This window comes from Pogona vitticeps, chromosome 1, assembly GCF_051106095.1.
Source record: "Pogona vitticeps strain Pit_001003342236 chromosome 1, PviZW2.1, whole genome shotgun sequence".
In the NCBI taxonomy this organism is placed as follows: Eukaryota; Metazoa; Chordata; class Lepidosauria; order Squamata; family Agamidae; genus Pogona; species Pogona vitticeps.
The window spans coordinates 310105293-310118572 of record NC_135783.1 but is presented as its reverse complement, the minus strand read 5'-3'; the positions used below and the strand labels follow the sequence as shown (position 1 = coordinate 310118572).

At 41.5% G+C, this 13280-nt stretch overlaps 2 protein-coding genes across 5 annotated transcripts in view; both read left to right on the top strand.

The window, feature by feature from the left end:
• The window catches only part of LOC144588704 (uncharacterized), a 654446-nt gene that overhangs the window by 527757 nt on the left and 113409 nt on the right, over nucleotides 1-13280 (top strand). The window lies entirely within an intron of this gene.
• Nucleotides 1-13280, top strand: part of NOVA1 (NOVA alternative splicing regulator 1) — a 212785-nt gene that overhangs the window by 154930 nt on the left and 44575 nt on the right. For 2 of the 4 annotated variants that reach the window (XM_020789392.3, XM_020789394.2), the window contains exon 4: nucleotides 10812-10883. The exons of the other annotated variants lie outside the window; for them this stretch is intronic. In XM_020789392.3, the coding sequence (XP_020645051.1) occupies nucleotides 10812-10883 (72 nt within the window). The remainder of the gene's footprint in view (nucleotides 1-10811; nucleotides 10884-13280) is intronic. 4 annotated transcript variants of the gene reach the window in all.

Genomic DNA, 13280 nt, shown 5'->3' with positions numbered 1-13280 from the left:
TCATGAATGGTGGAATCAACTGTGTTGATCCAGAAGTGACTCCAGGACTATAGCTACAGCAGAGAAATGACAAAAACTAAGACATTCTTTGCATGAGTAGAATTTACCTCTGCCTGTGGAAAAAAACTCTCTGGATTCTATCTACTAGGTTTTATTGGAAATAGTATGCTTGTTTCCTTGAGGGTTTTTTAAAATGTTATTTTATTAAGCTTCTACAGTAAACCTTGTCTGTGTTTTATCAAAAGGCATGTATTGTTATTCGAGGCGGAGTGTTAAGCAAAGTTGCAGTGTTTAATTGATTACAGTACTGGATTTAAACGTTTTAATCAGTTAACTGTACCTTAAAGGACATATTCTCCAATCTCGTATAAATAGTAAAAATACTTGTTTGAGATGCTTGATGTGACATGTTTATACCATCTAAAATTAAGAAAATACTCCTTTTTTGTTTTTGAAATATTATTTATATAAATTTTATAATGTAATCAATATTACATTCTTAAAATATGCTTAATAAGATTAATTTTAATATTTTTGTACCTTGTAATTAATTAAAACATTTTAATGTTTCCAATAACAAAGCATGATACATATATTTGAACAGCAAATATAAAGAGTTAAAAATTGAAGACATTTATGACACCCCTGTTTCCATTTCTGTGAAATTTCTGAACCCCTTGCCTGTATCCTTTTTAGGAGAAAGGTCGGGGTAAAAATATTTTTAAATTAATAATAATAATAATAATAATAATAATAATAATAATAATAATAATAATAATAATAATAATAATAATAATAATAATAATAATAATAATAAACAACTTTCTGTATTCTTAATATTAAGCAGGAAACCTGTATTTTCATCTGAAGTTCGTGCTTATGTTAATAACCTACCCAACAATAGCACAATTTTGTATCCAGTTATCCTGATTTCATAATATGAACATGTGTCTATATCAGTAGGGTGGCTTAGGTGAGTATTAGATATGGGGGTATTTGTATATGAAGACGAATATATCTACATAGCTGGACTTAATTAGGGGCTGGCCCCTGGGGCCAGGCTGTCCATTCATGTGTCCGGCAGGAGCAGCAGCTTCAGTCAGCCTTCCAATCGCTCTCGGAGCGCCACTCTATTTCCACTCATCTAGCCAATTCCAGGCAGTGGGTGGAGGACAAGTCTCCCTGCATGGCTGCCGAGTGGCTAGATAAGCGGAAAGAGAGCAGCGCTCCAGGAGCAACTGGAGGGCTGGCCTAGGCTGCCACCTCCAGCGGATGCATGAGTGGACAATCTGGCCCCAGGGGCTGGACCCTCATTAAGCCCAGCTGTGTGGGTGTATATGAATACGAATACCCCCATGAAGGCAATATTACATAAGACATTACACCAGTGGTGTCGAACTGTGGCCCTCCAGATGTTCTTGGACTTCAACTCCCAGAAGCCTTCACCACCACCTCTGCTGGCCAGGATTTCTGGAAGTTGAAGGCCAAGAACATCTGGAGGGCTGCAGTTCGACACCACTGCATTACACGTTTAAGCCAATAATGTTTACAGCCATTTTTTTCCAAACAGAACATTGTGCCACAGTCTTCTCTTCACAACAGACAAGTAAAGGATTTCAATAGGCACTGAAGGTGCCTGGAGACAGTGATCCCAGAGAATTGCAATCTGTGCATTTGCAGTTGTTTCTCTAACTTTTTACAGTTGCATAGAGTATTTCAGAATCTCTAGCTGTACTGTAGTCATGTACACGTTGAAAAGAAAAAAATGATCTTTTAAGTGACACAAGAAATTATTTACTCTTTGAAAGTATACATTTCTGTGAAATTTCCATACTATAATCATTTTATAGGTACTTACATGAAAGTGGAATAATTAATAACAGTAGTGACAGAATGATCCAGTTTGCTCACTTTGATAAAGAAACAGAGTTGTCTTAGCTTACATTCATTCATGAAAGCTTGGGAAGTGTTAACTAGAAGGAATATTGTAAGACCAAGTGTGCAGTAGAATCAAAGCCATGAATAGAAGAAGTAATATGAGTAGCGGTTCTTCAAGGAATAAACTACCGTCAGATTCTCTCATATTACTGTATGGCAATGCTTAATTAGGATTTTCTTTTTTGTGGCCTCTGTGAATGCACACATATGGGTATTGTCTGCACCTGCGCTGACTCTCTCAGAAGATTCTAGAGCTAAAAGTAACAATTTCATGGTGTGATCCTCCACGAGGTATATGCTCCTCCCATCCACCATCTTCCCCAGTTCCTTTTTTCCGCCGAGCTGAACGGTTCTCAGGAAAGATTGAGCGCTTCGCTTTTTGCCTTCTGGCTATTTTTCTAGGCTCTTTTGAGCTTTTGTTTGCTTATCTTTACTTTAATTGCCTATTTAGTGATCGTCCACGTCTTTTGTTTGCCTAATCGGCTTCCCGTGGTTTTTATTCCCTTCCCTTTCCCCCTTCCCTCCCCCCACTAGTTCTTTGCTTATGGCCTAGCCATCTCCTTTTAAACGTTGTACTACTTGTGCGAATAAAATGCACTTTCTGACGGTCATAGCCAGTGCCTTTTTTGCCTGGGCGAGGAACATCTGACCCATTCGTGCCCTGCTTGTAAGAACTTAACCAAGCTGGCACTTAAGCAGAGGCTTCAAAGACTTCCGTCTTACCTTTGGCAAATGGCCATGAATCCTCGTACTACATCTTCAGAGGCTGCTAGATTTCCTGCCCTCTCAGCCGATAGACTTTTAGCGGGCCAATCTACCTCTTACGCTATGTCTGTGCTACCAGCTAAGAACACTGTTGAGAAAACAAAGTAGTCTGGTAAGCACAAGCTGTCCCCCTCTCAAAAGTCTCGAGCGCACGATCCAAGCTCGAAGAAAAAAAATCTAAACCTGCTCCTAAGAAGCTTAGAAAAGACAGGCTTCCCCATGTGGAGCCCCCTCAACCTTCTCTACCTTCCCCCATCCTCGAGGAACCATCCAGAGAAGCCCCTGACTTAGCCTCGGATGGAGACAAAGCCCATGATGTCGCGGGCCCCCCCAATGCCGCTCCAAAACCCAAGCATTGGCCTTATTGCGGCTGCACCACAGTCCAGCCCAGCCTCAGCCCATTCCAACCCTGACTCAGGGTGGGCAGCTGAAAGCTCGGCATCCGATCCGGAGGTTCCCCCTTCTCCACGAAAGCACCTCTCTCCACCGAGGTCTATGGCATCGCAAGGCGATTTCTGCCCCTTCCCCATGGTACCGTATCAGTGCTTTGACCCCTACATCTGGCAAACCCTGTATGAAAGGTACCAGTCTGAACAGGCTAAACGGCTTCGAACAACGCCGGAACTCTCACATGCCACCCCCTTTATGGATTCAAACCGCCTCCGCATGTCCACCTCTGCCCTGGCAGTTTCGGCTTCATCTGCATGCGTTTCTGCCCCATCTAAGCCGACCTCACTACCTCAGAAGCAAGACAAGGCTCACAAAGCTATACCCCCGTGTCCCGCACCCTCAATGCCGGACCCGATGCCATCTCAAGACCCTTTCGAGGTCCTGCCGACTCAATAACACCACGCCCCCTTGACAGAGGGTTTCGGTCAGTCAGACTACCCTTCATCTCCAGGCTTCCCTGCATCTTCGGAGGCACAACACTCTGAGTCCTCCCATGAGTCCGAGCTTCCCCCTCCAATCCCAGATACGAGGGGCAGGCATGCTTCGTCCTCTTCGGATGAATTCTCTTCCTACTCTTCCTACTCTACCCTTATCTTCCAAATGGCATAAGCCCTGCACCTCAATACTGAACAGCCCCTGTCTGCTGATGCCAACCCGGTGTTCAACGACATCAACCAGGAGCGTCCCACTCCTTTGAGTCTTCCCTTCAACAAGTCTATCCTTCAACTTATTAAAGACACTTGGGGAAAACCCCCTTCCACTATGCAGATCTCTCGACGTACCGATGGCCTTTATAGGGCCCACGGTGTCGATGCCGAATTCCTCAATAAGCATCCAGTGCCTAACTATCATCGTCAAGTCCAGTCAGGTTCAAACCCATGCCAGATCCAAACCTACCCTTGCCAATAAAGACGGCAGAAAAGTTGACACACTGGCAAAACGAGTTTACTCTCTGCAAGTCTTTCTGCTCAGAAGTATTAGCTACCAGGCAACTATGGGCGCCTTTCAGCATCATCTTTGGAACCAAGTCCTTCCTCTGATTGATTCAGCCCCTGAACCCATGAGATCTGATCTCATCAACATCCATTCATCAACATCCATTCACAAGCCATTTCTCTGGCTAAGTACCAGAGGATTGTGGCACGACACTGAGGCCGCTTCTAAGACTCTAGTTACCTCTTTTTCTATTCAACGCCATGCCTGGCTCAAATCCTCCACAATCTCTGATGACACCAAGTCAAGAATTGAGGACTTGCCCTTTGATGGTGCCGGCCTGTTCAATTCTACAACCGACGATACCATGGAGGACTTCCATAAGAAGTGCAAGACTGTGCGCTTTTATTCTGCTCAGCCATCTACCTCCTCTCAACGACCCTTCTACCGCTTGGGCCAGTTTCACCCCAAGCAATGCCAGAATCAAAGGTTCCAGCCTTACAGACAGTATCGCCCCCATCAAACCGACAGGTCCCTACCTGCCCCTCAACCTCTGATGGCATCGTACCTGCCTCAAAGCCTACCTCGTCAATGTCAATTCTTTCGTAAAGGACAGCGAAAGGGTAAGCAATATTGACAACTACCTTTGCCTCCCTTTCCTGACATTCCTCTTTGCTCACTGAAGTGTACCAGACTGGCCCCATTTGTCCATTGTTGGCAAGCCATTATATCAGACAAATGGGGTCTATCCATCATAGCGTCTGGCTACCTCCAACTTGCCTCCTTTGGGGTTCATTCGCTACACCCCCTACTCCTCTGCTCTGCAGGATGAGGTTACCAAACTTCTCCAAAAGCACGCCATTCTTCCGGTACCTACCTTGGACTCCCTCAACGGTTTTTACTCAAAATACTTTACTGTTCCTAAAAGAGATGGAGGCCTCCGCCTCATCCTTGACCTCACTCACTTCAACCGTTTCATATCTCCCCGTAAATTCTGCATGCTTACACTGGACTCTTTTATCCCTTTGCTTTCGCAGGGAGATTGGTACATAATTATCGACCTGCAGGACGCCTATTTCTACGTCTCCATTCATCCGGACCACCAAAAATTCTTCAGGTTTCATTTCAACGGCACCACCTTCCAATTCTGTGCCCTCCCGTTGGGGCTCTCTACCGTCCCCCGGACTTTCACCAAGTGCATGGCACCGGTAGCCACCTTCCTCTGCCTGGAGGGAATAAATATTTGTCCCTACATCGACAACTGGTTGATAGTGGCAGCATCGTACCACAACACCTTAAGAGCACGAGACACAACTCTCTATACTCTTCAAAGTCTCAGTCTCAAGATCAACCTCGAAAAATCGCACCTGATCCCAAATCAAACAGCAAAGTTCATTGGCATGGAGGTAGAGCATTTCTGCCCCCAAAAAGGATCAGAAAAATTCAAAAGGCTGTCCGCCCTTTTCAAACACATCGCTCCGTTTTGGCGCATCACGTCCAACACCTCCTAGGTCTCATGGCATCGACGACGGCCATCATCCAACACGCCAGGCTCAAAATGAGGTCTCTGCAGGCATGGTTTCTTTCCCTCTTCAATTCAGTCACAAATCCTCCATCTTCTTTGCTGTCGGTAATACCAGAACTAGCCTCCCAGCTCAACTGGTGGACCTGCCCAGACACCCTCCTCATCAGGAGACCTTTCTCCCCCCTGCGACCTTCCATACAGGTCACTACCGATGCCAGCCCCACGGGAAGGGGTGCCCACTGCCTTCAGCACATAGTCCATGGGGTCTGGTCAACACAAGAGCTACCACTTCACATAAACCATCTAGAACTGTTGGCAATCCTCGAAGTGTTCCATGCCTTTCTTCCCCTAATCCAAGGACAGGTAGTGCAGTTGGCAACAGACAACACCACTGCGCTATTTTATGTCAACAAGCAGGGAGGCACCCACTCCCCTTCTCTGCTCTACCTAGCTGTCAACCTCTGGGAGTGGTGCTATTCCAACCGTGTTTTCCCTATTGCCTTCCACATTTCCACCGACGATAACACCTTGGCCGACTGGCTCAGTCGGCTACCAATGAGAACACACGAATGGACTTTGAACGATGTCATTTTTCAGCGGCTGTGCCAATGATGGGGCACGCCTTCAATAGACCTCTTTGCATCCGATGCAAACAAGAAATGTGCCCGATTCTGCTCTAGAGTGGGACGGGACAGCACTCTGGGAGGCGCATACCTGATGGACTGGTCCCAATATCTCCTTTACATATTTTCCCCTCTGCCTCTCATCCAGAGGGTAATCGTCCGTCTCCGACAGGACGGGGCCAACGCGATCCTGATAGCCCCGTACTGGCCCTGCCAGCCATGGTTCACTCACCTGGTCTCGATGTTGTCGGACATGCTCCGCCTTCCTCTTCACCCAGATCTCCTCTCGCTCGACCACGGCCTCGTTCTTCACCCCGACATCGCCTCTCTGTCTTGCAGCTTGGAGAATGCTCCTGGCATGATGCGGGTTCTTCTTCGAGCCTGAAAACCTTCCATTACTCTCCTATATGAAAACAAATGGAAGTCTTTTCTAAAATAGACTCATGGCAATAACTTACCTGCTATACCTGTCTCTTTGAAGACCCTACTTACTTACCTCCTGCATCTTTTCAGTTTCGGTCTTTCCCAGTCCACACTAAAGGTCTACCTGTCAGCTATTATGGTCCATCAGCCAGACGACTCTCCCTCCTGCAAGTTGTTTTCTCACCCAACTGTCAAAGAATTCCTCAAAGGGCTCAACAACATTTGCCCTCCTCAACAACGTATCACCCCCCCCAGTGGTCACTGCAGCTGGTTCTTAATGCCTTGATGCGGCTGCCATTCAAGCCCATGACGTCTATCGACCTCAAATTCCTGACCCTTAAATTGGCCTTCCTCGTTGCAATCACATCAACCAAACGAGCTAGCAAGCTCACAGCTCTCTGAGCCGATCCTCCCTTTATCCAGTTTCACCCCGATAAAGTGACTCTTTGATGTTTCCTTTCTCCCAAAAGTGGTCTCCGACTTCCACCTCAACCAACCCATCATACTACCGTGCTTCTTCAAATCCCCTTCCTCGTCTCTGGAACATAGGCTCCATAACCTTCTATGTCGAAAGGACAAAAACTTTCAGAAAGTCCAATAAACTTTTTCTTTGTTTTCACGGCCCAAACAAAGGGGCCCCAGCCTCCTCTCAATCCATAGCACACTGGATTGTACAGACTATTTCCCTGGCTTACAACTTTTCGGGGAAATCCCCTCCAGAACATTTGACAGCTCATTCCACCAGGGCACTGTCCACCTCTACTGCCTTTCAACGTGGCACCGAGGTTACTGACATCTGTCGTTCTGCTACATGGTCCACACCGTCCACGTTTGTCAAACACTACCAGCTGGACGTCAGAGCACGCCAAGATGCTGCATTTGGCAGAGCTGTCCTGTCATCCTTCTTACCGTGACGACCCACCAACTGGTAAGTGCAGCTTGCTAGTCACCCATATGTGTGCATTCACAGAGGCCATGAAAAAGAGGTTACTTACCTGTAACCATAGTTCTTTGAGTGGTCCTCTGTGAATTCACACAACCCGCCCATCCTTCCCCTCTATCTGTCATGGGTTAATTATGTAATTAATTAATTCTTTCCTTCATACCCGGCGGATAAAATTCAGGAACTGGGGAAGATGGTGGGTGGGAGGAGCATATACCTCGTGGAGGATCACACCATAAAATTGTTACTTTTAGCTCTAGAATCTTCCGAGAGAGTCAGCGCAGGTGCAGACAATACCCATATGTGTGCATTCACAGAGGACCACTCAAAGAAATATGGTTACAGGTAAGTAACCTCTTTATACTCTTCATTTCAAGTCTCTTTTATTATATCCCTTGTGTGTTTTTCTCTCTGATTGCATTGAATAGTGAAAAACAGTAAACATCTATGAAAAAAGTTGTACTAATGTCATTCTGAACACGAATCAACATGATAGAGTGGCCACTGTGAACTAAAGTTACATTAGTAGGGGCATATTTTCTATGAATAAAAGCATTATGGTTTTATACTCAAAGCTCAGATTCAGTGCCTTAAAGCAACACTTTGCTGCCTTTTGCTGTCAGAGTTTAACTGTTTATGTTTAAAGTGAACATTTACTTTCTGTGTTTGAAAAAGTATTAAAGAAAAAAATTGACTGCATCTACAAGCATGCTGCCAGAAATATGTATAGTTCAACTCTGTATGCAAAATCCAGTTGCTGTTTCAACCCCCATCACACTTGCCTCTGGCTTGTTAGCACACTTACCGAAACGTCTGCATTTGCCTAGTATTACCTTTCTGGCTAATACAGTGTCACCCTTATTCTGGAGGTTTTTCTACAGATACTATTTTTTCTTTTGCCTTTTTCCTATCTTGCAAATCAATTAATTTATCCAACTGTTTTCTTTCTCCTGGGGTTTTGTTTGTTTGTTTTTTGTCTCTCTTGCCTATCCTTCCATAGGCCCCCTATTTCTGTCAACTCAGTTTCTTTGCTGTCTCTGCTTCTGAAGTTTTACTGCTCTTAGCGTCCATATGTTTTTCCATGCAGTCACCACATAACTTTTCTCTTATCTAGACCTTAGATAAGGGGTTCCCCAACACATTTTTGACTTGTTCCTACTTTTTTATTTTTGTGCTTCTAGCATCACTCTTTCACAAATCTTGCCTTCCCTGATCACTTTTTTAATGTGCCGATTCCATCCTTAAGTTCTTTCTGTGTGCTGCATATTGTGCCCCATTTCCTTTCACATTTTGGCATTTCCTTCAGTTTCCAAACTCTAAACCATTGTCACTAGTTTGTTTCCGACAGAATATGGATTCAATGGAGTACGTGGGCTTTAGGAGTGGTTACTAGTCAAACCAACATTGATCAACATCAAAGATGTATTCCAAGACATTGAGTTGCTTGTTTTAAGGAGTTATGATGTAAGCTTTCATTGGTACCAAAATAAATAAATAAATGTATGTCAGAGCAGTTCAGCCTGTGGATATAGATTCACAAAATATATCAAATTTTAACCTCTTATTTGTTCGGCATACTTGGTTCTTAGCTCAAGGACAGTAACTGGAAGATCAGTTAATCTTTTCGAATCAGAGACAGAAGATAGAATAGATTTCTTTTCCAGAGACATTTTATATTGAATCTTAATAGTGTGTTTAATGAGCATAGAGCAGCTATGAAATGAAAACAGCTTTTTATATATTTTTTATTTTATTGACATTTTGAACCTGCTTTCTTAAAGTGTTTCAAAAAGTATAGACCTGTACCAGGTACCTTATTTAAGTACCAACTTCTTTTCTTTTAAGAAGGGAAATAATCCACTGGGTTACCTCCACTTGCTATTCTAGTTCATGAACATCATTCCATGACAAAGGCCAAGCTTTATATAAAAATGCCCTCAATCTGTGTCCTCACTGGTTATGAAATATTATAAAGCTTCACAACAAATTTTATACTGCCCATTTGTTTGGTTTTAGCCAGAGCTTTGCAAGCCAGTTAGAAATCATTGGCTCCTTGGATTAATTCTTAGGTTGGTTTTTTTCTTTGTTTTTTTAAATACATAAATAATTAAAGTACAAACAGCGATATAGGCCAAACATTATTGTCTCAGAGTTTATTTAATAACTGTGCAGCAGCAACAATATATTTACCAAGAAATGCTTATGTAGAGAGAGATATTATATATTCTCTGGGCTTTTTGCAAATCACTTGTCATGTGCAGTGGTTCTTAACCTTGGGTTACTCAGGTGTTTTTGGACTGCAACTCCCAGAAACCCCAGCCAGCACAGCTGGTGGTGAAGGTCTTCTGGGAGTTGCAGTCCAAAAACATCTGAGTAATCCAAGGTTAAGAACCACTGGTCATGTGGATCAATGATGAGTGGAGATAGTTTTCTTATAGACATATATTGATAATTGCATGTTTAGATTTCTTTTTACTTACACTATTAGTATTATTTTAAAATACTCAAAATATTCATAAAGTATTTTCTAAAATCTTTAAACTTAAAATATTCTTAGAAGAGTTATGTTAGTATCTGATCTATTATCAGACCATATTGGAAAGTTGGAATTGTGATATTTTTAATCGTAATTTTACAATTAATTTAATAATTCTCACATATTATATGTATCCACTGCTTATTTTTTAAAAAAGTAAATCTTGTTTTAGAAACTCTGAATATTATGTTACATTATGAAATTGATAGCTAAATTTATATGGGATTAGGTATATAAGGCAAAATGGAGATGTGATAAGGAAAAGATGTTGTGCCAGAAAACTTTACTCCTTCAAGCATTTTTTAAACACAATGTTGGTTAAAAATGATACATCTGCTCATTGAACTTGCTGGAATTTGTGTTTGCTTTTACTAGATGTGTGGGGAAAATATTATCCATGTGGTCAGCAGCATATTTTCATTCCTTTGTGAATTTACCATCTTGATTTTAAGCCATTAATTTGTTTTACATGCATATGCATGCATATATACATGCATTAGTTATTTGCTTGATTGGCATTAAATTCCATTAAGTTCCAATGAGGAAGATAAATTCTGTTCCCAGGCTTTTTCTATTTAATTTTCTATTACATTACATTTTGTTTAATTTTTTTATTTGACTATTCAGTCTAAGGCTTGTTGAGGTTGATTTGCTCCTGAATTGCTTTGTTCCCAGACATTGCCATCATCCCCAACTACCACCAAGTCCTCTCCATCTGATCCCATGACCACCTCCAGAGCTAATCAGGTACAGTATCATTCTACCATCTACACCATATTTTTTCATGAGCAGCAGCTTGCAAGCTGGAGAAAATGAAATGGTGGGTTAAGGACTTTTTTGTTCATTTGCATATATACTCCCATAATCGTTGATATCTAGTTAATACTATTGCATAAATGATGTCATATTAAACTTTATAAATGAAATAAATAGTCATGCTTTATGCTGATGATAGTTGTACATTCCTTTCATGGTTGCAATCCAAACAGACCTTTGCTTTAACCCATTGGACCTTTTCACACTCCTCAAGCTCCCACTAAGCTGTCTTGTATGATTGTTTAAATGACTCCATGGGACATCCAGCAATCTGATGACAGAAAAGAGAGATTCTGAACTACTCAAAGACAAATAAAGGTCATCATTCACCGTCTTGAGGTGTATATGTTTACACAGGGTAGAAAACATAATGTACTAGTGTATCATAAGCATTATTTGTAAATGGTAATCAAATTATTTTTGTAACAGTAATGCCAGTATGCACACATTGTAGATAGGGTGGGATTTTAAAAGCAGTTATTATACATCTTTCTCATTTTTTACTTAAGCAAGTCTAAGACTACCAACATTGATCAAAATGTTCCTTTTGTTTAATTGATTACAATTAATTTAAAAATCCTTGTGTGGTTTTATGACTTTTAACCCATATTTAACTATTTATAGAGTAAAAGGAATTAGTTCTTTTAATCAAAGTAGCAAACATATTTTAGGTGTGGTGATAAATGCTTTATTAAATGTCTTTAATATGCAGTCTTTTGCATACTGAGTAAGCTCAGGAGTTGTCTTTATTGTCATTCTATACATGTGAGAATACCAAGGGTGTATCTGCACTGCAGAGTTATAATAGTCTAATTAGCTGCCGTAGCTCCATACTATGGAGTCCTATGACTTGCAGTTTAGTGGAGAGCTCAAATGCAGTCCTGCTGAGTGACAGCACTAAAGCTCTGTAGCAGAGAACTTTGTCAGTCCAGATTATACATAGCTTCTATTTAAAAGTTAAAAACTTTTCTTGCCAGCAATAGGATTCCCTCAGAACTTTGTCCCAGAACAATCAGATATGCAGTGTAAATGCCTGTGTGTTTACCTTCTGATGAACTATCAAAAGCAAAACAAGGTAGTTCGCAAAATATGGAGATTGGAAAATCTCTTGTTCATAGAAACAGACATTTTATCTTTAAAAGGAGTTCTGCTGCTAAATGTGACATCATCACTTTGCCCAGTTTGACAGACTGCAGGATGCCTAGTTAAACTAGTATTAAACTGCTATAACTATATAATGTAGGTACACTCTTTGTTTTCTAATTATACATGCAACAAAATGAGTTTGGTCACAGGCATTCTTTCATGTACAGAAACATTGTTTTGCATAAAGAATGTCTGTTTTCAGGATCATATTAGAAAAGTGAAATTAAACCCAAATAAGTTCTTCCATCTCTGAAAGCAGAAGACTAAAAAAAGTTTAGAGCCTTTCTCTTACAGCTCTATGAAATCTCTTGCAGACTGAGATCAAAGCAACAGGAGTGGCTGTTTTAATTTCTCCAATATCCTATAGGTCCCCCACATGTATTGTGAATAAAAAGAAAAATCTTTTTCCAAGTGGTTTTCTCACATTACAGTAATACTTTATTAAAATAAATGTTTATGTTTTAAAAAATTAATTTTCTAAGTTTTGCTAGAAATTGTAAAGATTTTAATTCAATAGTTATGAATTATTGATATATGTGCTGTGTATTGGGAGGCACTGACAAGCCTCTTTAGAACAAACAGCAGACATTAGCCATAGTTTCCTCACTCTGCTTTTTAAGCTTCTGCTATCATACTGAAATAGAATGCAACACTAGGTGGACATGGCTCTAATCTAATGAAACAACTCTTACTTACTTTTAATGTCATAACTAATTTCTAATAATTTCGCTTTAAATAGGCTGATTAAATAACTAAAGGTGTATGTAGCTAGATCCAGATGTGCCCAATTGTGAAAGCAAAGGAGACAGTGATTTCTGTATCCCCCCTCTTGATCAAAACAATGCAGCCATAACAAAACACAATCAACCTTCTCCTGATTAGGACAATAGCCTACCTCACCAACTAGCCTTCTCACAACCATAAATACTCCACTCTCAGCCTCCCAGAGCACAGTTTGCTGTCCTCTGAAGATGCCGGCCACAGAGACTGGCGAAACGTTAGGAAGAACCACTTTCAGAACACGGCCAAGAAGCCCGAAAAACCCACAACAACCAACGATTTCTGTAGTCTTCATTGCCATCTCCCATTTTGTTCTAGAGAGTCCTATATCATTCCAGAGCAAGAGTATGTGATACTTTTATAGACCACTTTGTCATACAATGTGCACGTTTTTGTAGATCA